Here is a 24,371-nt window from a genome sequence, read left to right as displayed (position 1 = left end):
TTTTCTAAACTGTACTTTTAGCAACCGCAGTTACTGTGCTTTCTACTATAGTAGATAGCTGATGAACTGTACAGCTGCAACACTGCAATAATACGAATAAGCAGAATTCCTACGGGTGCTGCTGGCTTCCGGTTCAAAGCGTGTCGGAAGTTGTTAGCACGGACCGTTCCCAGGTCCTGGCGGCAAAGCAGAGCCTCTCGACACTTGACGTGGTTTTTCTTGCCAGTTTTGGTGAAGTATTTCTGTGGGAAATGGCTACGTTCAGTGTCAGATTGAGGCGGAACATTTTAGGGGGAAAATGAATTCGGCCCTCGAGAGAAACTTTAGAATGCAGTCATTTACGATAGGCTACATTGGTTGCAGATGAAGGAGCCGGGTAATTTTTTTCCCGTAGGATTCGCGAATTGAGTTTTGCTTTTTTATACTGCACATAGTACAAAGGTTAATTCCTAGTGTTATATATGTGCTGATGTTGTTGTCTAATGCTTAAAGACAGTGGACACTATTGGTAATTGTTAAAGACCAGTCTCCTCATTTAATGTATCTGAACATGTGCATAAAATAACAAACTTGTGAAAATTTGAGCTCAATTGGTCGTCGAAGTTGTGAGATAATAATGAAAGAAAAAACACCCTTGTTACACGAAGTTGTGTGCATTAAGATGGTTGATTTCGTGACCCCAAATTCTAAACCTGAGGTCTCGAAATCAAATTCGTGGAAAATTACCTCTTTCTCGAAAACTATGGCCTTTCAGAGGGAGCCGTTTATCACAATGTTTTATACCATCTCTCCCCATTACTCGTCACCAAGTAAGGTTTAATGCCAATAAGTAATTACTAATCGAGTAATTACCAATAGTGTCCACTGCCTTTAAAGACGAACCAAACCATTTGATAATAAAATTTGACTAAAAAATATGACTTCCTTGGTCACAATGGAATGCACAAACATTCATTAAGCTTCGGTGTAGTCTTAACGCACATACCTACCCATAAGGTACTCAAGTCTTTTGGACAACGATACATTTTCTTACAGGTTTTGAATTTGTTTTTAATTATGAGACCAATTTATAACAATCAAAAACAAGGACAATTTGTTTCCATGCTGAAAATAATTGTGCATAACTTTCAACTATTTTCTCGTGACTCACACAACGTATCGAGCCCATTTTTTTTTTTTACAGGTTTGGTTAATTCACGTTTAAAGTTGATTACATAAAATGAAAACTGACTGTGACTACTTTGTCAGCTCTATTGACCTCTTGCACGCGTATCACACGCGGCGACCAATGCCACGCTCACCATGTTGGTGGGCAGTTAGGTTTACGTGTATTAACGCCGCGTCGCCTAAAATGCACACTTTCGCTGCATAACGCGCAACATAGAGTTAATATAAAAACGCACAGTGATTTTTCTGCTGATGACGTCAGGCGAAATGGGTCAATACTCTTTCTCCACGGTACCGTTTCACCCCTTTTTAACGTTGGTTATTTTTTATTGGTGTATTTTTATGTGAGCATAAAAGACCAAAGGAATTTCCCATTCAGGAACAATGAAGTGGCATTATATTGCATTGTATTGTATTGTATAGCGAGTTTGAAACAGAAATTATATGAACATGTTTTCCGGAAATTTCCAATTTCCTCGTCCCTGGATGACTAGGAACGTCCCGCTGCCGAGCAAAGCAGCTCATTTACGATTCGCCAATAAGCATCAGAAGAAGAAGAAGAAGAAGTGGTACCTTTCATTTAACGATGTTCAATAGGATAGTGTTTCCATATCTGTTTTCGAGTACCCTCTTGATACGTGCTTTGTGAGACGGATTGAGATCAAAAGGGAAAAGGAGGGCGCGTGGCTGGCCCAGCGTGATGTGAACTGAACATGTGGTGCTGAGGCTAGCTTTGGGCTTTGGGCTTTGATTTACCACATGGGTTAGTAATTACTGGTGTGGTTTTATTTTTAGTGCGGACTGCACCCCTAACTGATACACAATAATTAGGTTATGGTATGATATAACGCAATGCGAAAATCTTAATGATGGTATCGGTATATGTGATACAAAAAGCTGCGTGGTTCGATGTAAAAGTAAACAATTATTTAGTTATGCCTGTGGTTTTTTTTCTTCACATGACTCGAGATTCCGGAAAGTACTGAGTATAGAGTGCTATTACACACATCAGTGTATATTAGGTAAAAACCAAAATTAATAAACAATTCATTAAACAAAGACAAAGTGACCAGAGCCGGAATCGAACCTGCGACATCTGAAATTTCGCATCGGTCAAAATAAATTGTAATATACCCAGCCAGTTTCCTTACTTGATGTAATGTCAGACCTAATATATTGCCACTTTGTGAAATATTTGGTATGTTTTGTTTGTATCTAGTATGTGAATCTGTGAACATGTTTGATTATTCAACCAAATTGAATGATCCTCACGCTATGTTTATTTTGCGCTATATCTGACGAACTCCAACTGAAACATGACCCACTTTCTTGCATCACAAAGGGTGAGGACACTCTTTATGAATTTCTACCTACGTCAATTTAGTGAAACAGACCCTGAAACACTTCCAAATGATAAAGATCATCGGAATAAATCAATAATATCCATCTCCTGGAGGCCTGCTCTCACCAGGATATTCACAACTTCGTCATTGGAAATACGGTGTCGTATCCTAATCAAGGACAAACTATTATTTGACTGATGTTGAAAAGTAATCAAAAAGGCTGTACACAAGATACGATAGAAACCAGGTGTACCGGGCGTAGTTGTCAATTTATGGACATTATTTTTTTGTTATAACATTGTTTTCAATTTATTGTTTACAATTTGTTGTTTACAATTTAATGTTTACAATTTGTTGGTTTTAATTTGTGGTTTACAATTTATTGTTTATACTTTGCAAAACTGGCCGTTAAAAGCGCGTTTACATATTGTGCGGGATTTATTTTCCTTTGTGGTACTGTGGTTTTCGTCAAAGGCTCACCACACGCAAGACGAGGCACATTTTAATGTATTCGAGATATTCTGAGGGAAACCACTTTCCGATGAAGCAGTTTATGAAAGCTTACGCGGTTTTTATGTCGTAAGTTATATTCACTAGTGATACAACCACCCTTATTTTGGGTGCGTACGATTAGCTTCCCTGGGTCGACCCCGGTCTGCCCCCGGTGCGTTCGAATAGCTTCATTCGAGGGGCATACCGAGTGAGCACCGCGGGGTCGACTCAGGGAAGCTAATCGAATGCACCCTATATCTATCAGACTAAATTGATTACTTTGTTTTACTGTCTGGCCAACAACAGTGCAGTTGGTCGTGTAGGCGCATGTTAATCCGGGGTCGCAGGTTCGAGTCCCGCTCTCATAAATGGAAGAGGCCAAGACCTGAGGCAGCAGCAGAAGCCTGCGCCTTCGTGTAACTCAAGGCCTGAACCAATAATCGTTTACAGTTTTTAATAGCTCATCAAACCAATTAAAGGACGCGGGCAAAGCGTTTCCCTCTGTTTATGGGACAACGGTAACAATCATCTCGTTTTCCAGAAGATATCGTGTGAGGCCCCTCACTGAAATTCGCCGAAACACCCACTAAACTTTACAACACCAATAAATATAACGTAGTTTTTATGATTCAATAAGTAATTTCACGAGCCGATGTTGCCTAATGGCACACGAGCAAGCGTTCAAATAAAGGCCATCAATCACAACCACAAGAGGGCTTTGATTGCCTCGCTTAGCCTGGGAGGACTTATCAACAAACTGCCGCTTCCCTCTTTGGAGACAGTTACCTTCAGGATCGGTAACCTCTCATTAACCTCCCGTTAAAAGTGATGTCATACTTAATACAGAGGCTTAGAGGGGACATGTTATTAGCCAACACAGCTGAGTGGTGTATACTGGGTTCTTATAATAAAACTTACACGGCTACAACGTGTTCGAAAAGCAGACATCCTTTGGTAGCCAGCCACATCAACCCATTATGACCACGGAGCACAGCCAGATATCGAAAGTGTTTGATATAGCGTTGTATCACACCCCTAGTTGTGTTTCAACAGGATAAATTAAGATATGTTTGAATTGTGAGACACATTTGTAGCTCCTTCTAATGTTTTAAAAGGTGCTATACGGCGCATTCAGCCTGCTAGACACTCCGGGGTAAGCCTGCTAGACACTCCGGGGTAAGCCTGCTAGACACTCCGGGGTAAGCCTGCTAGACACTCCGGGGTAAGCCTGCTAGACACTCCCGGGTAAACACCCTTCTCTTTACGATATAAAGTGCGCTGGGTTTTTTTTACCCACATTTCACGACACATATAGGGGCTTACGTCCCATCCTAAGGACGAAGCAATAATTGTATACGCATCTTGCTCATTGACACATTGTGTCACGACCGAGACTCGAACCCACACTCACTTGACCAGAGCCACCACATTCCTATAACGCTCTCAAAGGAACGAAGAAACATAAGTAGCAGAATTTGGTTATTAACCAATTATTGCATTACACGTGTTCCCTATTGCTTTGTAATAGTAAACAAATCAGGGCAAATCTAATTTGTCGTGTTAATGGCGTTTCGTTCAAACTCGAATCGATCCCCTGATATGAAGAAGGCCTTCTGAGAAACATCTGATTGCATCACGGCCGCTTTAATCAAACGGTCGTTAGAAATATCGACAATTTATGGCTTTGATCCAACGCCATTACGGAAAACCTTGAGCTATGAGACGCTCGATTCGGTTGGTCAAGGTTGTATCCCAATGAGGGTGTCGTGGCCCAGCGGTCAAGGGCGGTGGACTCATTTTTTGTCATTAATTTATAGAATGTGGGTTCGAATCCTAGCCTGCTCACACGCAACACTTGTGTCCTTGAGCAAAGCAATTTATCATAACTGCTTCTCTCCACACAGGAGTACAAATTGCTACTGTGGAGTAACCTGCGATGGACTGGCATCCTGTCCATGGGAAATACACATTTCTCGTTATGATATTGCCAAGGAAACCGAATATAAACGCCTGCCTGATGAGCCATATTTGCTCGGGACAGACTTCATTTTAAAATGATCTCCACAAAACTTCCATCTGCAATCCAACGGGCGCTTGTTTGTTCTTGCTAAAGTTTAATTGGATGATGTAGTGGCTAAAGTGGGACAGCATCGAATTCAAATTCTGGTGTTTAAGTCATCGGAGTGTTGGTTCGAAACCCGGTCATAACACTTGTGTAAGATGTTTCGCTATAATTATTGATACTCTTCCCCCATTCTGCGAGGGTAGAGGTTGATCTGTGTATGAAAAAGCCTTTTGTGTGCCAAGGCAGCAGACTGGGGCTGACTCCAGGGAGCTGAGAAAGATTCATTGGCCTAAATACCCGGGCACTAATGTAAAGCGAATTGATTGATAAGGTTATTGAAAAGTGCGCTTTTTTATAATACCTAGTTATTAAAAATTATTATAAAACAATGGGTTCCTGAATAGAGCACTAAAGTTCAAGTTAAAGTTTAAGTACATTTCTGACCTTCAAGTGTGAACGATCGCCATGAAATTGCTTGTTACTCAAGCATGGCCGTGTTATGTGATTGGTTGCATGCACTGCAAATTTAAAGTACACAAACTATGCGGCAACATTCATCAGTTGGAATACGAGTTCGCGCCAGTACAAATCCCCGAAAGATTGACTCCTGTCTGTAATGACTGTCTTCAATTGCAGTCACAAGATGCACAACATTCCACAATTCCTTGATGTTTTTAATTTATAGTCCACAAATATATCAACATATTTTTTATAATAAGGTACTCAAGGCGCTTGAACAAATAAGTTATGTGTTAAACCACTCCAAGAACCTCTCTCCATTGATGTTTCAGAAACATGGTCGTCTACTTTTTTTGCCCAGTATACAGAAAAGGCTTTGTTAGTATACATAAAAGGCTTAAAATAGTGTCTCAACGACTATGAAAACAGAATACCAGTTCTGGTATTCAAATTCTGGTGGTTAAGTCATCAGAGTATGGGTTCGAATCCTGGTCACGACACTTGAGCAATGTGCTTAACGGATACAAACTCTACAATCCACGGGGAGGATACCAATACGGCTTGAAAGTAACACATCAACATTATGACAGCAAAATTCCTGCAGTCAACCACCCACAAAGACACTAAAACAACCCAGACTGTAGTGAGACATTCCGTCAGGCCACCATATACAAACTCTTCAGTTAGTTTCCCCTCCCGCTCAATGAGCTGGGGCCTTCATCCAGTCAGTTTATTACAACATGGCCCTGTTTACACGGTTTGCAAAACTTTATACCATCGCCATGTTTCGGTAACTATATAAACACCACCTCAATGAGAGGATCCTCTTTTATTAAAAAAGGAAAATTGTCTCTGGGAAATTGTGATATCACCACCCAAGCAACTGATTAAATTCAACCCCGAAGCCTCTTCCAAAATTGAAATAAATATTGTCTGGGAGCGGACCGCGGACTTCTTGAGAAGTCAAGCTGGGTGGCTGGGAAGCGACCGGCGCGGAGGGCAATTCTGTCAAGTACGGCGTGGGGTATCGAACGGTTACCCCAGGCGGTGGTTGGGTCTCTACTCATTGAGTCTACTCCTTCTTGCTTATATTTTTCGGTGAATGGATAGACGAGGGAAGTGGTGTATCGTTTCACTTTACCATTGTATGCCAAACAGTCAAACCATTCATAATTTGAAGCAATGTTATGAGAGGATAGTCATGTTAGTCCACGAGAGCTGCTTACTTTTCGGTGACCCATGGGCAGAAATATTTTCAAGTATTCAGTGTTCTCTTCTCTCTTACGTCTAGGACATCAGTACCACAGCGCTAAGAAACGCAACATTAAGCGTCGTATAAATATGCATTATATTACCTTATGCGAATCCTGTCATTCATAATTTATTCACATTTTTCTTTTTTAAAGGCATCTGAATGCATCGCTGCCTGTCTGCGACGATATTCAAACTAGAGAAGTTTAGTCATCAATTATTTTGCTAAGAATATTATTATTTTAGTACCCACTTTAATACTCTTGAAGGCGAGTCTCCAGTTTGAATTTCTGAAGTTGATGTGAAAAGACCATTAGTTATACTGGGAGTGCACCTTTAAAGACTGTATCAACAACACTCCACTATATATATATAGTCTGGTTCAAACTTTTATGTCATTAGACAGAAAGTGTTTTCTTTAACCATCTACCGGTCTACTGGGAGTGCACCTTTAAAGACTGTATCATAAACACTCCACTATTATAGTCTGGTTCAATCTTTCTGTTTTCAGACAGACTGGTGTTTTCTTTAATTATTTTGCTATAATCACAGCCAATCGACGTCACGCCTCATTACATCCAAGTGATTTGTTATTTCTGAGACTGAAATGATTGCCCTTCGATGAAATGAGTTGCACAAATCGTTGTTAGGCGACAACCTCACCATGTAGGACTCATTTATAAATGGATCAATTGCATCAATATTTGCATTTGCTCATAAAGCGTTGATGGTGATGCTGTAACTATGGTGGCCCTGAACGGACATCAAACATTGCAACATTAACCAGTAGTGAAATCAATGCACACTAAAAAACATCCCAACCAAAACAACAAGCAGCAATACATTTAGTTACCCTCTCTTGTTATATAAACTGTTGCTTTAGAGCATCATGTGTTTATTTCATTAATATTCAAGACTGAGAGTTCATCCCGATTAGTTTGAAACCAACCTGGGCCCAATTTCATGGCTCTGCTTACTGCCGAATTCTGCGCTTACGATCATGATTCCCCGCTTACGTGCAAGCGCCGAATTTGTGCGCTAGCCTTGTAAGCGTAGAATGCCTAGTAACGTGAAGTACGCACGCGCAGAAGCCAAAATTCGCCGCTAACCCGTGAAATACGCTTGCCGTAAGCACAGAATTCCCTGCTTCCTTAAGCGCCGATTCTGTGCTTACCCTAAGCAGAGCCATGCAATTGGGCCCTGGATTGTTTAAAACCTTGACGTAATACAAGCATGGTTTACAATACATGAAGAGGGCGCTGCAGAAACGAGGCTTTGGTACCTTTTGGCACGCCATTTTGAAAAGAGTTGTGAGCTTTCTTGCGCACTTTCAGCCTAATGAACCCACAAGCTCCCAAAGAAAAGGGCTCGTGCCCAGCCTATAGTTTCGAAACGCTCACCAAGAGTTTTGGCGAATGATTTATAGAAAGGAAACCACGATTTATCGTTGAAACTGATTCGCTTGTAATAGTCGCATTTTCTACGGTTGAATTGCTCAATGGGTCTCAATGGCCCTATTTAATGGTCCCTGGTGAGGTTTTATTGCAGATGATGATGGGTTTTATGCTTTATATGAGGTAATTGTGGTTTGAACTGTAGGCATGGCCAGTGAACTCCATCTATCAACCACGGGTTTTGATCGGTCGCCTGAGTCATTATTTTGCAAATTTATTTTTTACTTCATGTCGTATGGTTGTGGGCTGCTGCACTTTAAAACAATCCGGGTCAGAATTGGCCCAGATTCCGGGTCCCAGGGGCCTGACCCATTCCAGGATCAGGCTGTTCCGGAACACTGCTTACAAAAATGGGATTTGAACTCGGAATCTGCGTCAGTCCGACCCATTACTTGGTTATTTCGGTACGGATTACGGGTCATACTGATCCGGAAATATGTCGACCCGGATTGGGATCAATATTCTGACCCAGAATTGTTTTTAGAGTGGTCCATCGTTTCTTGGTATAAATAATCAATAAACGTGTACATTGTTTGTATACAATTCGAGTATCCGCAATGACGACAAGCGATTGATATACGTGCTAGTCCACACAATGCATATAGTTAAATTCACAATAGTTGCCATTAATCCATGATGAGGCTGATTTGTTTTACAATTAGACTACTTGCCATTGTCTCAATTTATTTTTTATCTTAAATTATTTATTTTTCATTTGTTACCATCTGCATCCGGTACTTCCATCTGCAAAATGTTTTTCACATACAAAGTATCCCTTTGCATTGTGATGTTTTTTTTTTGTCAAGCTCCGCTACTCTTTATTTTTTTGCCCAGTAAGTAAAAAATACCTTTTCATAGATCATGAGTGGACATACCAACGGCATGACCACCCTGACGTTAGCGACAGCAGCACGGACTAAAATTCAATTTGTTCAGCCCCAAGCTTCCATACGTTTCACGAATTTGGCCCAAATTACTTTCTAAACCAATTTAGTCGAGGCAACTCAAACATACCCTAGGTGACAGTGGTGCGCAGTGTAAACGATCGGGCCCGTATTATTAGTTGGACAAATATGTTCATCTGTAGCGAGACCTCTCTACCCATCAACTCAACAAAATGACAGAACGATAACAGTTTTGTTCAATTGAATTTGATCACCGGGGTGGGATTGTCAAGCGAGCCGATCGAAGCGCGGCGAGCCTGGGCGGAACGTCGTTTGTCCCGGGGCAAAGAGAGGACTAATTACGGTTGTTTACCTCCCGGGTATTGTTTAGGAAGTGACAGGGGTCGAGAACACAAATTATAGTGCAGTAATGATAGCCACTCCAAGTCAGGCAATCGATCTTGTAAATTATATCATACGTATGCCATGACGAATCAGAGCATGATCAGAGCGTGCACTCATGCTTGCAATAACCAGTGTACACAAAATGCATACAATGTATGTTTATATGCTTAAAAATAAACAATTGAAACTATTGTAACAGTTGTATTGACACACACCCCTACTAAGACATAGCATGGACATTTTAAATGAAAAAAATGGTTTCTTTTTGGGAGATCAATATGTTGCTAGATTTCAGAAAGGTTTGTTAACTCATGGCATTCCAAACGAAATGGAGAAGGAAGTAACGAGCAACCATTCAATATTTATACAAAATAGGCCCTATTTATTGATTTATTTTATTTATTATAATAAAATGTTGTGAAGCTATAAGGATTCTCATAATATAATCGAACCTTATCATCGTACTAGCCAAAGAAACCCGTGGGGAAAAGACAGTAGAAAGTTTCATTTGTAGATGTGGGAAGGGAAACCCCCAGAGAACGATTCCAGGGAAAACCCACGCATTGAGGTCGGGACTGAAAACCCAATCCATGTATAGCGTGGCTGGATTCGTACCGGGGTCCCAGAAGTGGAAGGCTGGGAAAGATACCACTACACCGACCCGGCCGTCCTATAGACCATGTGAACTTTGTTTACAATAAGCGCGACCTTGTACATTTTTATTTTTATTTTCATAATTTCCACATAAATCCAAGAGTTATGAAAGTAAAAGCTGGACAAGTTTTAAGATGTGCCCCCTTTCATCGAATCAAAAATTGAAAGAATTGGACAGTGCAATCTCCATAAACCGTAAGATTTTATGTCTTCTTCCATTGAGCTGTGTACAAACATGCCTGCAGGAAGTCCAGGCTCTGTGGCTCTTTTGTAAACATGTGATGTCACAGGTCACATCGTCTATACAAATTGATTATTCATTTCTATAAAACTCTCATATTACATTTGTCGCCAGAGATTTATAGCACAAGATCATACGTCATCAGAGCAGCCATTTTGTTTTCTTTAAAGAGCCAACATGTTGTCAGGGATCCGGTATACCAGTACATAGCATAGGTGATTGGCTGTGACTCTTTAATCCTTTCTTAAGACAAACAGTCAAATGAAATGATATCACAATTTTCAGCTGATAGTCGTATCAACGACACACTTTAAAATGCTATAGCTGGTTTCACGGTGAGAGTTGCCGCATAGAATAGCACGCCTTGATTCCAAAACAGTAGGGGACAGTCACAACTATCTAGGTCTATATATGGAAATACATTTTTTTGAAATGGGATACTACTGGTTTCGCTTTGTGGCTACAGCCAATTAGGAGAAGCTTTGCGGGGATGATCGGTGAATTGACACCCATGGCTTTCATCCCGGGTTACCGGTACTTAATATGCCGTCGCTGTGGCTGGCTACACGAGCGCTATCAGCTCACCGGGACACTTCGACTACGGAGATCTTGCTCCGTGAACACCTGTGCTTGGAAGCCAAAACCTTAGTGCTCGTTGAACTTGACTTCCTGCACGACACGAGTATTATGTTTGTACATGGTGTTTGTGTCAAATGAAGAAGATACAGCTGGTGTATATGTGTTGACGTCTTTTATAAATTGTGACTGGTGACGTAACCGCGCTTCGAGGGGTCTCCACAGACCTACACAGAAACCTTCATAACCTTGGCACGCTGAATTATAATTATTGTATTACAATAATTATAATTCAGCGTGCTTTTAAATAGACTGTGGCAGATGATAATGTTTATATATGTGAGTCATTGATTGCGCCGTAGCGTTCAAGTTCACTGGCTGATAGTGCATATTGCAAAGTACATGCCCGGCACGACATTCTACGCACTGAACATTATGACATTTGACTGCGTGCAGCAATGAATCAAAATGGCGGCCGCGTAAAACTTATTTGCCCGGACTGGTTGTTCTCGTGGACACACATATAGCAGTAAGGCATTTTGTACACCATTGACAATATGTTATCTCTTTTGATTTAATTATTTATCAATAATGTACTACTCTAACTGATTAATATCATTGTTACAATGTCTGTAATCAGGATACTCCTGAGACTTTTCTCCCTTAATAGTGGTCCTTTGCCAAATGCCAGGTTTAAACACCCCATGGTCAGTAAAAATTCTCTCCGAGTGGTCCGATTGGCTATGGACAAGTTGAAATGACAAGTTAACTGGTACTACTGGCTAGTGACTGGAAAAAATTACGGACAAACCCAGCCCTGCTTTCGGCTATTTTATACAGTATCTCATCCGAACTAAACCAAACCAAGCATTTTGAATATTCATGACAGCAATATTAATAATTTGATTCATCAACAAGTTTAAAACCTCATAATGCAATAATGCCTATGTGCAGTTTCTAAGTGCCGGCCCAGTAAGATAACTTCATGCAAAGAGCCTTCGGAGTAGCAGTTCCCAAACATTGTTCAAACAGTTTTGGCTCGCCGATCATTTCAAAGAAGCTGAAACAACAAGCTGCCGCTGTACTCCAGTCATGCTAATGACCCCCTCATTCGGTTAAAGAGTGAAAGGTTCTGCCAGTGACAAGCCATGAATTCTCTGCCGTGCTGTATCAGCTGGTTTCCCGTATGTGATCCCCTTTAAAACGGCCACTGTATTTTCTCTCCATCGGAAGAAGGCCCTTCAAGTTTGGAGAGTCCTCCAAGATGTCAGAGTCTCGAAAGAATGGAATCAGACCATCCCCTCGTGATACGTCTTGGCCCAGTTTCAATCCTTGCGTCATTATTGGTCAGCTATACAATCGGAGGGATACATGGGAGGCTGACCAGAAGCTGTGATTATCGTGAATTTCTTGGGGGATTAGTCGAGAGATAGAGATACCATTTTTGATATTTATCCAAACTGAAACTGAAACCTGTCACTAAAGTAGGGTACTTTGTGTTCATACCCCTTGGTCTACATATTTGGTAATTGTCTGGCAAAAGCGCAATCAACATTTGATATTTAAACCAAAGGCTTACTTGCTTTAAAGTGGATATAAAGGCCGTTTCCAAACCAAACAATCTCTGGCTATGCCTGTGTCTTTTGGCTACAGCTACAAGACGCTGAAGAGAGGTTTATTTTCAGCGGTCCGGACACAGCCATTTCATTCTTAGACTATGCAGACAGATGCTTCTTTGCCCACTCTTTTCTCCCCAAACAAATCCAAAAGTGACTATAATCAGTGTGAACTTTGACAAAGTTAACCAAACTTTTTACCCTGCCTTTTAAAGGCACTGGACACCTTTTGTAAATTGTCAAAGACCAGTCTTCTCACTTGGTGTATCTCAACATAAGCACAAAATAACAAACCTGTAAAAATCTGAACTCAGTTGGTCGTCGAAGTTGCGAGATAATAATGGAAGAAAAACACCCTAGTTACACGAAGTTGTGTGAGTCAGATGTTTGATTTCGAGTTTTAGGTCTCGAAATCCAATTGAAATATTTTAGTGGAAAATTACTTCTACGTTACTTCAGAGGGAGCCGTTTCTCACAATGTTTTATACTATCAACAGCTCTACATTGATCGTTACCAAGTAAGGTTTTATGCTTACAGTTATTTTGAGTAATTACCAATAGTGTCCAGTGCCTTTAAGAAAGTCTCCAATAGCCCCAAACCATCAGCGTTGGTCTCAGACATCTCCCACTAAGACATCTGACGAACTGTCTGCCCCAATTTACTTCAGTACAGGTATAAGTCCGTCTTAAACCATACGACTATCTTTCTTCAAGACTATCCCCTCCTTCTAATCACAGCATGTCAAACTGTTCAGGTTTCATTCAGCAAAATCAAAGTGCGACTGTCATACGATACCATTGGTAAACAGTGGATACTCTGCCATTTAGTCTTATGGGGATTCGACGTGCGTGACAATTGCTGAATTTGTCTGTACTTTTTTTTTTTTACTGAGGACATTGTTGGCAATAGATGCTACCGAACGCTACAATTTCCAGTTCTGCTTTTTTTATCCTCATAATACAATTTGTGTTTTTGACGGATTATGTAATGACCTATATAAATTTAATTTGGTGTCCTATGATTGAAGTACAGTCGTGCTGTACAAACGAGGGCCATATTTACTGTAGTGTAGATAGTTGTACACAATGGGTCATATATTTGAATCAAGATATGGTACATTACTGGGAGAGAATTGTGCTGCAGAGAATGTGAGAATGTATTGTAGTGTATAGAATGATGGGTCATACATACTAATATGCTACTGTCTTGAATCAAGATAAGGTACATCAAGGAGGGAATTTTACAGATATGGTCCTAGTTTCTAGTATGCTACCGTTGTTGAATCAAGATAAGGTACATCATCTGTAATTTTGTAAAATAATACTACATTGTTATTGTACAGTATCATACTCTCTTTAAATAAAACATTACTGTTGCTGGAGTATTCACTGTCTTTGAATCTAGATAAGGTACACCATTGACGATGTTAATAAACATAGTACTGAGTATACAGTGCTAACACACATCGGTGTATGGGTAAAAACCAAAATTAATATTCTTTATCCCCGATGCAAATTTAACATTTATCGTTGCGGTACCCGCTGCCAAAACATAGGATTTGAACTTCCCTCCTGTAGCTATCGGGCAACCTCGGTAGTCTAGTTGGTAAGACACTGCTCTAGAATTGCAAGGGTCGTGGGTTCGAATCCCAACCGAGTAACTTGCTTGTGATATTTTTTCACAGGACTCGGGAAAGTACCGAGTATACAGTGCTAACACACATCGGTGTATGGGTAAAAACCAACATTAATAATAATAAACAGTTGTTGTGCCATACGATAAATCTTTTTGCGTCTAGAAAAACGTGGTTGACTAAAATTATACCAACCTGTGGAAGATTGTACAAAGTGTTGACCGAAACTTTCAGTTAATCTCTTGATTTATTTGAAGTTTTTTGTTTTACTTTTAAGGTTTTTGTTGCAAACTAACTTTGCAGTTATTTATACACTGTAAGCGCAGGAGATATTTTCAATTGCGTATAAAGTGTCTTCTGCTAGGAAATCATTAATCACATTTTGTTCATCATGCCAGTTTAAGTGTAAACTGCGATGTAATAATTGGCGACTTGACAATTGTTATTCTATGAATATACCCTCCCTCCCCGATTGACTCGAAAAGAATGTTTCAGTTTAAAGGGTACTTCAACCAAAGTGAACTTTAGTCTTGGGTTCGATATCTCAAAGTGTTATTAGATTGACTCGTATAAAGTGCAAATAATCTTAATTGCTAAAAAGCAAATTGTGATGTCACAATACAAATTACAATGGTAATACTGACAACCCATCTCCAGATGAACCCTATAGCTTTCTGTGAACTGGAGTCGGGGTGGGTAACCCTTTGAAAGAATGGATTCCCGGTCATTGCTCTGTGAAACTAGTCAAAGGCGAAAAATCGTGAAGAGCGTATTGGTTTTGCCAACAAATGGTACAGTATAAAAACATTAAGTTATCTAGAAAGAAAATCAACTTCTAAATTCAGACATGATTACGCCTTAAGCCGATTACGTTTGCGATAATTATTATTTCCAAGAGGATTTGTTAAAAACCGCTAATTATATAGATTTTTACATTAAAATAATATGTACAATGCACTGCGAGCCGTTTAAAACATATGTCAATCTTCAAGACAGAAAGCTACGGAGTGCAGATTCGTAAGAACAAAACTGCCTCAATAACGGGAAACTTATGCTTAAAATTAACAAAAAGATGCACAACAGAATCACTTTCCTGCATTGATGGTATACAGATTGCCACCGCTACACTATTGGCGTTATCAACGTCTCGTTTCAAAAGATGTATTCGATCAGATATTTTGAGGTTCTCTTAACATCTTGACCGTACTTTAACCAGCAGAGTTCCTCACACGTCATCCGTCCCTACCCATCCACCTGGCCCTTAACATGACAAGAATACCACTGTCCAAATACACATCCATGCTCCCCAGTCTCTTGGAATGTTGTACACATGACATCTTCGATTGGAAGTCATGACAGTGATGGATGCATTCATGTTCGAGTCAGTCTCGATTCGCGTGCGTGATATGATAGGATTTCAGCCAAATACGGAACATAGGTTTGACACGGATGACCTTTTCGATGGTCGAGATGGAATAACAACTTCTGCTGTCACATTTTCGTAAAAAAAAAATTTTTCCTCGGTGTGATTTAAACTTGTGCTCATTATTTGGTAAAAAATATTCACAGACCCTGCGATTAATTATCTGACGTCATCACAATAGTCATCACACGTTGTTCAGAGCTGCCAAAATTGTTTTTTTTTAACAATCAGGGAGATATTTAGTATTACACGCAACACAAGGGAACACGTTTCTGGGGTTAAGGAGATTGTTGAAATTTGTTCATCAGTATGGAATTATTTTAGTTTCTAGTTTCTGCAGAATCAGGGATAGTTGGCAGCACTGCCAGTTATGTACATGTTAATGAGAGTTGTAATTGATCATTCAGTATCAAAATAATTATACAATGATATACTTTTATTTGTTTGTGTGTGTGTTTGTTTGTTTGTTTGTTTGTTTGTTTGTTTGTTTGTTTGTTTGTTTGTTTGTTTGTTTGTTTGTTTGTTTGTTTGTTTGTTTGTTTGTTTGTTTGTTTGTTTGTTTGTTTGTTTGTTTGTTTGTTTGTTTGTTTGTTTGTTTGTTTGTTTGTTTGTTTGTTTGGTTGTTTGGGTGGTGTTTGTTTGTTTGTTTGTTTGTTTGTTTGTTTGTTTGTTTGTTTGTTTGTTTGTTTGTTTGTTTGTTTGTTTGTTTGTTTGTTTGTTTGTTTGTTTGTTTGTTTGTTTGTTTGTTTGTTTGTTTGTTTGTTTGTTTGTTTGTTTGTTTGTTTGTTTGTTTGTTTGTTTGTTTGTTTGTTTGTTTGTTCGTTTGTTAGGGTGTGTGTTTGTTTGTTTGTTTGTTTGTTTGTTTGTTTGTTTGTTTGTTTGTTTGTTTGTTTGTTAGGGTGTGTGTTTGTTTGTTTGTTTGTGTGTTGTTGTATGCGTTTCCATAAAGGTATAATAACAGCGGCGCACACCCAGTCCCCAGCAGGCGAGAGAGGTCAACACTGGTGACCCAAATTGTCTTCCCGCTATCACAATGCGCTTGCTGGCGTGACAATATAAAGGTGTCCCATTTGTTAAAAGTTTCCTAGTCCCGTTATGATTGAATACTGATATCTTCTGTTTTTCTATTTCGCAGTTTCAGAAAGAGTTATTATTCCAGACCTATCCGCACAGTGTGCTGAACAGAAGGTGTGTCTAACAGAAGGCTGCGTTGAAGCAGGTAGGTCTCCTTAAATCCCCTATAATACAATAGGATTCACAATACAGCGCGCCACCAATAGTTTTGCCCCGGGGAAGTTTTTGTCAAAGACGGCAGCGTAGAGTTATCACAAAGCACTTCGAAGTTTGCATGCAATGTGTAATTATTATGCTACCAGACACCAGACTATTTACCGCCTATTTTTAGTTTTAGTGGCGAATGGAAGACCGGTTTAAGTCTAGTATGGCCGTTTTCGAAACAATGGCTTGTGTTTTGGATCTTGCTTCGGATCTGCCCGCCTGTATAAAGCCACATAAGTACAGTACACGTTTTCTAAATAACCGAAGGAACCAAATTCGTAGTTTCTAAAACGGCACAAGTGTGTGACGGGTAAATGTTTCGGAATATCTATACAAATAAAATCGAACCATAGTATGATAACTTACCTGTGGTCTTATTTCCAGCCGCTGGTTTACTCGTCAACATGAACACAAATGCCGACCCATGTGAAGACTTCTATGAGTACGCGTGTGGCGGCTGGGTTGCGAGTCGAGTCATTCCAGAGGAGGAGAGCAATCTGGATGTTTTGAAGGAGCTGACGAACAGGCTAGAATTAGAATGCAGAGGTAACACTTCAGTCACAATAGAATAATAAAAGTCATAACAAAAATTGTCTTATATAGTGCAAGTATCTACCACCAAGGTACTCAAGACGCTTAGTATAGTAGATACATTTATACAGACACATAGGTAATTGAAGTTATGAATTCTGGAACCCAAGTTACGAGGTACACCTTATAAAGGTTTACAAGGTGCTACGGCGCATTCAGCAGCCACATCCAGGAACAAGTGCACTGGGTTCTTTTATGGCGTTACACAAAACCAACGTCTTTACGTCCCATCCGAAGGACAAAGCAATGGTTAAGTGTCTTGCTTAATGACACAAATGAGTGTCACGACTGAGACTCGAACCCACACTCTACTGACCAGATACACAAATGGTTAAATTCGGTGCTCTTAACCGTTCGACCGAGACACTTCCAAACCGATGGAAGTATTTCTCTCTTCAAACTGGTGTTAAATTCTGTGTTTTCCTACAAAATGCAGGTCTTATTTCGAGTAAGGTGAAAGAGGATGATACACCCACTAATGTAAAAGCAAAACACCTGTTTCAGGCCTGCATGGACGAAGGTAAGACATCGTAAAGAAAACTAGAGGTCCAGTCGTTAAACTGCATGACTTGCAATCACAAGGTTGTGGGTTCAAATCACACCAAGCTAACCGATGGTTTCACAATGGCTAAAATATGTATTGCCGTCTAGTTACTGAATCATAATTAATTGTTTTGTGCCATTCATTACAATAGACTATTAAAAGCTTAGCATTTACATCCCCTTTTTTAGTTTTCCAAATTCCCTTGACGGACGGGAAGATCATCTAAGACATAAACATAGAAAAAAAGAAAACAAGAAACAAGAAACAAAGAAATCAAATGGGGCACTTTTTGGACGTAAGGTGGCAGCAGACTTAAAGGTGAAATGATTTTGGAAATTTACCTTGGAAAGTTTGCTGCCATCTAGCGTTCCGATGTCTCCCATTAAAAAAAACCTGTGTTTCTTTTTTCAGACAAAATAAACGAAAGAGGGTACGAACCGCTCCGAGCTAAGATCAAATTATGGGGCGGCTGGCCGCTTATGAATGATTCGTCGTTTGATGAATCCACGTGGAATTTGGAAGATTTCCTCGCAAAGATTTTGATGGAAACCGGCGGGAATTATCTCATCCGTACGTACATAGGCGTGGATCCACAAAACTCTGGCGAGTATATAATGTTCGTAAGTACCTCTTGCTTATAATGGGGTTGGGGTCCGGACATGGGATAAGGTGAGGCTGAACATCTGACGTCACACTTCGAGGCTCGTAAATTACGCCAGAGATCTACCTTAAAGGCAGAGGACACTATTGATAACTGCTCAAAATAACTTTTAGCATAAAACCTTACTTGGTAACAAGCAATGGAGAGCTGTTGACAGTATAAAATATTGTGAGAAACGGCTCCCTCTGATGTAACGTAGTTTTTCGAGAAAGCAGTAATTTTCCACTAAAATATTTGAATTTGATTGCGAGGTTTAGATTTTTAGGTCCCGAAATCAAGCATCTGAAAGCACAACTTCGTGTGACAAGGGTGTTTTTCTGCCATTATTATCTCGTAACTTCGACGAACAATTGAGTTACGGTTTTCACAGGTTTGTATGTTGTGCATAGTGTTCCTGATACACTAAGTCAGAAGACTGGTCTTTGACAAGTACCAAAGGTGTCCAGTGCCTATAACAATCTGATTGATAACTTTCGGTTCCTACTGGTTTTTCTGTTGTTCCAGATTTCTCAGCCAACATCAGTATTAAACAGGAATGACTACACGGTCGCCAACTTATCCCATAGGGTGAGTACATCATTGAGATCAATCTCGTGTCAATGATAAAGTAACGTAACCAATGTACAAGATAGAAATTCACTGTACAAACCTTGATGAATGTCCAATACCGAAAAAGCAACTGTGACATTCGCTGTACAAACTTAGTATACGAATGTCCAATGTCCAATACCGAAAAAGCAACTGTGACATTCGCAGTACAAACCTATAGTATACGAAGGTCCAATGTTCAATACCGAAAAAGCAACAGTGACACTCGCAGTACAAAGCTAGTATACGAACGGCCAATGTCCAATACCGAAAAAGCAACTGTGACATTCGCAGTACAAACCTAGTATACGAATGTCCAATTTCCAATACCGAAAAAGCAACTGTGACATTCGCTGTACAAACTTAGTATACGAACGGCCAATGTCCAACACCGAAAAGGCAACTGTGACATTCGCTGCACAAACCTATGAATGTCCAATGTCCAATACCGAACAAGGTACTGTGACATTCGCTGTACAAACTTAGTATACGAAGATCCAATGTCCAAACCCGAAAAAGCAACTGTGACATTCGCTGTACAAACCTAGTATACGAATGTCCAATGTCCAATACCGAAAAAGCAACTGTGACATTCGCTGTACAAACCTAGTATATGAATGTCCAATGTCCAATACCGAAACAGCAACTGTGGCATTCGCTGTACAAACCTAGAAGGTCCAATGTCCAACACCGAAAAAGCAACTGTGACATTTGCTGTACAAACCTAGTATATGAATGTCCAATGTCAAAATACCGAAAAAGATACTGCGATATTTGCTATACAAACTTATATGCATGTCCAATGTCCAGTACCGAAACGATACTCGGTACTCGATACTCGCTGTACAAACCTAGGTGTATGTCCAATAACAAACTATTGCATGTCCAATGTCCAATACCGAAAAAGTAACCGTGAGTGATATTCGATGTACAACCCTATGTAAATATCCAATGTCAAATATCGAACTACTGGATTTCAAATGTCCAATACCGAAAAAGCAACAGTGATATTCGCTGTACCTACCTATATGAATGTCCTATATCCAATATAAAGCTAAACTCTACTGTCATGACCGTCGTTGCCCAGTGTGACATAACAACACTACATTTACAGAGCTAAGACGATCAATTGCTCCGATCAAAACATGCTAAAAAGTATAATGAGCAATACATGAGAAAAGAGGAATTCAATTTGCTGCCTAGTAGGAGTTGAGTAAGATGTAATACCTCTTAAATACTGTCTGAAACGGTGACGCCAACATTATCTTACATTACACCATGTCAGCCGTTTATAAATCTAAATGCATTTTGTAACAGTATTAATGTATGTCTCGTTGCACCTCTAAGTGCAGATCTATTACCGTGCATGATGTTCTGCAATCACTAATCACCTTCTCATACTATTCATGGACAAAAATCACATCAACATGGCGCCATAATTAAAGTTCTCCCCTTCTCATTTTTGTTTGAATTACGGTGATATCCAACGACTGACTGACACTCCTCGTTTATACAGAATGTTGTAACATATCGAGAATATATCGAGGCCGTTGCCATAGAGTTGAGCTCAGGGAGCGATGATGAAGTGCGCCACCAAGTGGATGAGCTCCTTCACTTTGAGGCAGCGCTATCAGGGGTAAGTTATAGCTTGTTAACAATTGTTTCAACGGATGTATGAGTGAGACAGGACAAATTCTCGACACCAAATTCCACATGAATAAAAGTGACACACGATCATATTTATTTAATAGAGTTAAGCTGTTCATCGCACCGAACTCAACTTCAAGTGGCTGAGTCATCATAGTGGAATCAAATCTCATGCCACAAACACAGTTAAGGGATTGGGAATTACCATTGGTACTTGAAAAGTGTCAACTCCTCATTTCAAATGCGTCGGACATTAATTTTGCTAATCTGTTTCCATTTATGATTATCTTTAATTTCAGATACAGATCCCAGTGAACACAATTAATGCAGCTACGATGTACCGAAGGCTGACTACCAAAGACCTACTACGGGAAGCTCCTGAGGTGAGTCTTTAAAGACCCTGAACACTATTGGTAATTGTAAAAAAAAACAAAAAAAAAACTGTCTTCTCACTTGCTGTATCTCAACAGATGCATAAAATAACAAACCTGTGAAAATTTGAGCTCGATTGGTCGTCGGAGAGGCGAGATATTTTTATGAGAGAAAAAACACCGTTGTCACATGAAGTTGTGTGCTTTCAGATGCTTGATTTCGGGACCTCAAATTCTTAACTTGAGGTCTCGAAATCAAATTCGTTGAAAATTACTTCTTTCTCGAAAACTATTCCACTTCAGAGGGAGCCGTTTCTCACAATGTTTTATACCACCAACCTCTCCCCTTTACTCTTTACCAAGTAATGTTTTATGTTCATAATTATTTTGAGTAACTACCAATAGTTTTCACTGCCTTTAAAGACAATGGACACTACTGGTAAATGTCAAAGACCAGTCTTCTCATTTGGTGTATCTCAACATATGCTTAAAATAAATAACATGTGAAAATTTGAGCTCGATTGGTCGACGGAGTTGCGGGATAACTGTGAAAGAAAAAAACACCCTTGTCACGCGAAGTTGTGTGCTTTCTGATGCTTGATTTCGAGACCTCAAGTTCTAAATCTGAGGTCTCGAAATCAAATTCGTGGAAAATTACTTCTTTCTCGAAAACTACGTCACTTCAGGGGGAGCCGTTTATCACAATGTTTTATACCATCAACCTCTCCCCATTACTCACTACCAAGTGAGTTTTTAGTCAAAGACCACTATCACTTGGTGTATACCATTATGCAGCAAATAGAAAAGCAGCAGTGAAAATCTGGGCTCAATTGGTCATCGAAATTGCAAGGAAATAATGAAGAAAAAACACCCTTGTAGCACAAATTATTGTGTGTTTTCAGATGCCTAAAAAATACTTCAGGCTCGAAGTGTTTTCATATTTGATTGAGAAATCACACAGCCCTTTTCAGACCCCTCAAAAGAGTTGTTTACACATGGTTGTACCCGCAAGTTTACTTTTCAGTATTAATAGCTTCTTCTTATTCTTCACACCATGCAAGGCTTCAAACACCATTTAGTAATAATTTCAGCGCATTATAGGAACTTGGCAGTGATATGCGCTATACAGTTATTATTTATTATTAATTAAAATGAAGCCATGCATTTTAAACAATCTAGATTGATTGGGAGAGATATTTCGGCAATATCGTCAACCCAAACCTTAAAGAAACGGAGTTAGTTGGAACGTTTACCATGGACTACATGAAGAGGTTAGGACCCCTCCTGGAGGCCACACCCACAAGGTAGGAACCCAACCATAGGTGTGGGTGCGTAAGATTACCTTCCCTGGGTCGACCCCGCGGTGCTCACTTCGGTGAGCCCCTGAAAAGAGCTAATCGAACGATCACATACCCTTTCGAATGGTGGCGTCATGCACCTGGGGCCAGCCCCAAGTGACCCACTCCACAAGCAGGGTACTTGGGCTGACCCGGGTGAGCCCCTTGAATGACGTCAAAGCTATTCGAAAGTACCGGGGCAGACCGGGGTCGACCAAGGGAAGCTAATCGAACGCACCCGAAATCACTGTGTAAAAAAAGACCACAAAACAGCATCTGAGCACACAGGGTGCCAGACTTGAAAGCACATTGGGTTTTTCACTTTGTGGTGACAAACGCATAGAACTGTGCGCATTTAGACGAAAGAGAAAGGCTTTCGGCATGAAGTCTATCTCAAATTCAACTTTTGAAGTAAAAAGTTAGAGTTACCTCTTTCCCTAAAACTACATTTCTTCAAAAGGGTGTTGTTTATAACAATGTTTTATAATAGCAACAGCTCCCCGGTGCTCTAATCACTTATTCTTTATGTTCATAAATTTCTGGAGAATGTAAACCAAATTAATGTATACCCTTCCTTTGAGGCTGTTTTTTTTTTCTTCTTGTTATTCAGAACAATAGCGAACTTCTTAATGTGGATGTTGGTTAAGGACAGCATGGCGTTACTTGGGAGGAAACCCCGAAAGCTCGGCGAGGAGTTTGCCTATCAGGTCATGGGGGAGCAAGCCGAAAAGGCCCGCTGGAAGCAGTGCTTCTCCTTGGTCAAACACTACATGAACAACGTCATGTCTGCACTCTTCGTGGAGGAGTACTTCGATGAACAAAGCAAGTTTATGGTCAGTTGGAATTTAGACAAAAGGTGTTTTTGTGTATTTAATAAACAATGACCAACAATCAATGTATTACCCCATCAGCCACACAGGCCTGGAGGTTTTATCTTTAGGATGTTTTATCTTTAGGAAGGCATGGCCATTTTCATTTCGTGAAGTGCACCGTCGTTGGGTGGAAACTTTTGAAGGAATGTCATGGGGAAATTTTTCCCGGAGATTCAGTCCCCTATTGTGGGAAATTAACATGTGCTGGAGGAGGATTTCCAACAGAGGGCGCTATTATCAGAAGGTGTAACAAAGTCCCACATTGAGGACAACACTATCGGTGTGTGTGTGGGGGGGGGGGGGAAGGGAGGGGGGGGGGCGCAGAGTCTCCTGCCTTAATATGGGCACCAAGGCCAGGGGCAACATGGACTCGGACGCTTCCGTGTAATTCTAGGCCTGGGGTGGATTTCACAAAGAGTTAGGACGAGTTATTCGTCCTTAGAATAAGAATATATAGCCTTAAGTTTGTAGGGAGTCATAGGATAAGTCCTAAGCTAGGAATATTTTTTGTGAAATCGACCACTGATCACATTACTCAAAGAAAGGACTTTATCTTTACACACGGTTGTAACCGCACGTTTACTTTATAACCGAGATATTTGTTGTTTTTGCAGATGACTGATTTGCTTCACGACATACGGGAAATTCAGCTCGAAACGTTGAACCAGACGGATTGGATGGACGAGTCTACAAAAGCTAAGTCCATTGAAAAAGTATGACCTTTAAGGTTTAGGTTTATTATTCAAAATATTGGAAATCTTCTACGTCGGGCAATGTTTCTGCCGGTGGTTGAGGGGAGGGGGGTGGGGTCTGGAGAC

At 40.2% G+C, this 24,371-nt stretch overlaps 1 protein-coding gene across 1 annotated transcript in view; it reads left to right on the top strand.

Annotated features, from left to right (window-relative positions):
* Positions 1-24,371, top strand: part of LOC139950250 (neprilysin-1-like) — a 49,463-nt gene that overhangs the window by 12,958 nt on the left and 12,134 nt on the right. Inside the window, exons 2-11 of the mRNA XM_071948864.1 lie at positions 16,800-16,883; positions 17,327-17,488; positions 17,970-18,053; positions 18,489-18,697; positions 19,243-19,305; positions 20,843-20,962; positions 21,273-21,356; positions 22,524-22,648; positions 23,292-23,514; positions 24,168-24,266. Of these exons, the coding sequence (XP_071804965.1) occupies positions 16,800-16,883; positions 17,327-17,488; positions 17,970-18,053; positions 18,489-18,697; positions 19,243-19,305; positions 20,843-20,962; positions 21,273-21,356; positions 22,524-22,648; positions 23,292-23,514; positions 24,168-24,266 (1,253 nt within the window). The remainder of the gene's footprint in view (positions 1-16,799; positions 16,884-17,326; positions 17,489-17,969; positions 18,054-18,488; positions 18,698-19,242; positions 19,306-20,842; positions 20,963-21,272; positions 21,357-22,523; positions 22,649-23,291; positions 23,515-24,167; positions 24,267-24,371) is intronic.

Source organism: Asterias amurensis, chromosome 18 (genome assembly GCF_032118995.1).
Source record: "Asterias amurensis chromosome 18, ASM3211899v1".
NCBI classification, from domain to species: domain Eukaryota; kingdom Metazoa; phylum Echinodermata; class Asteroidea; order Forcipulatida; family Asteriidae; genus Asterias; species Asterias amurensis.
The sequence above is the reverse complement of the archived record's forward strand: the minus strand, read 5'-3'. Positions and strand labels throughout refer to the sequence as shown.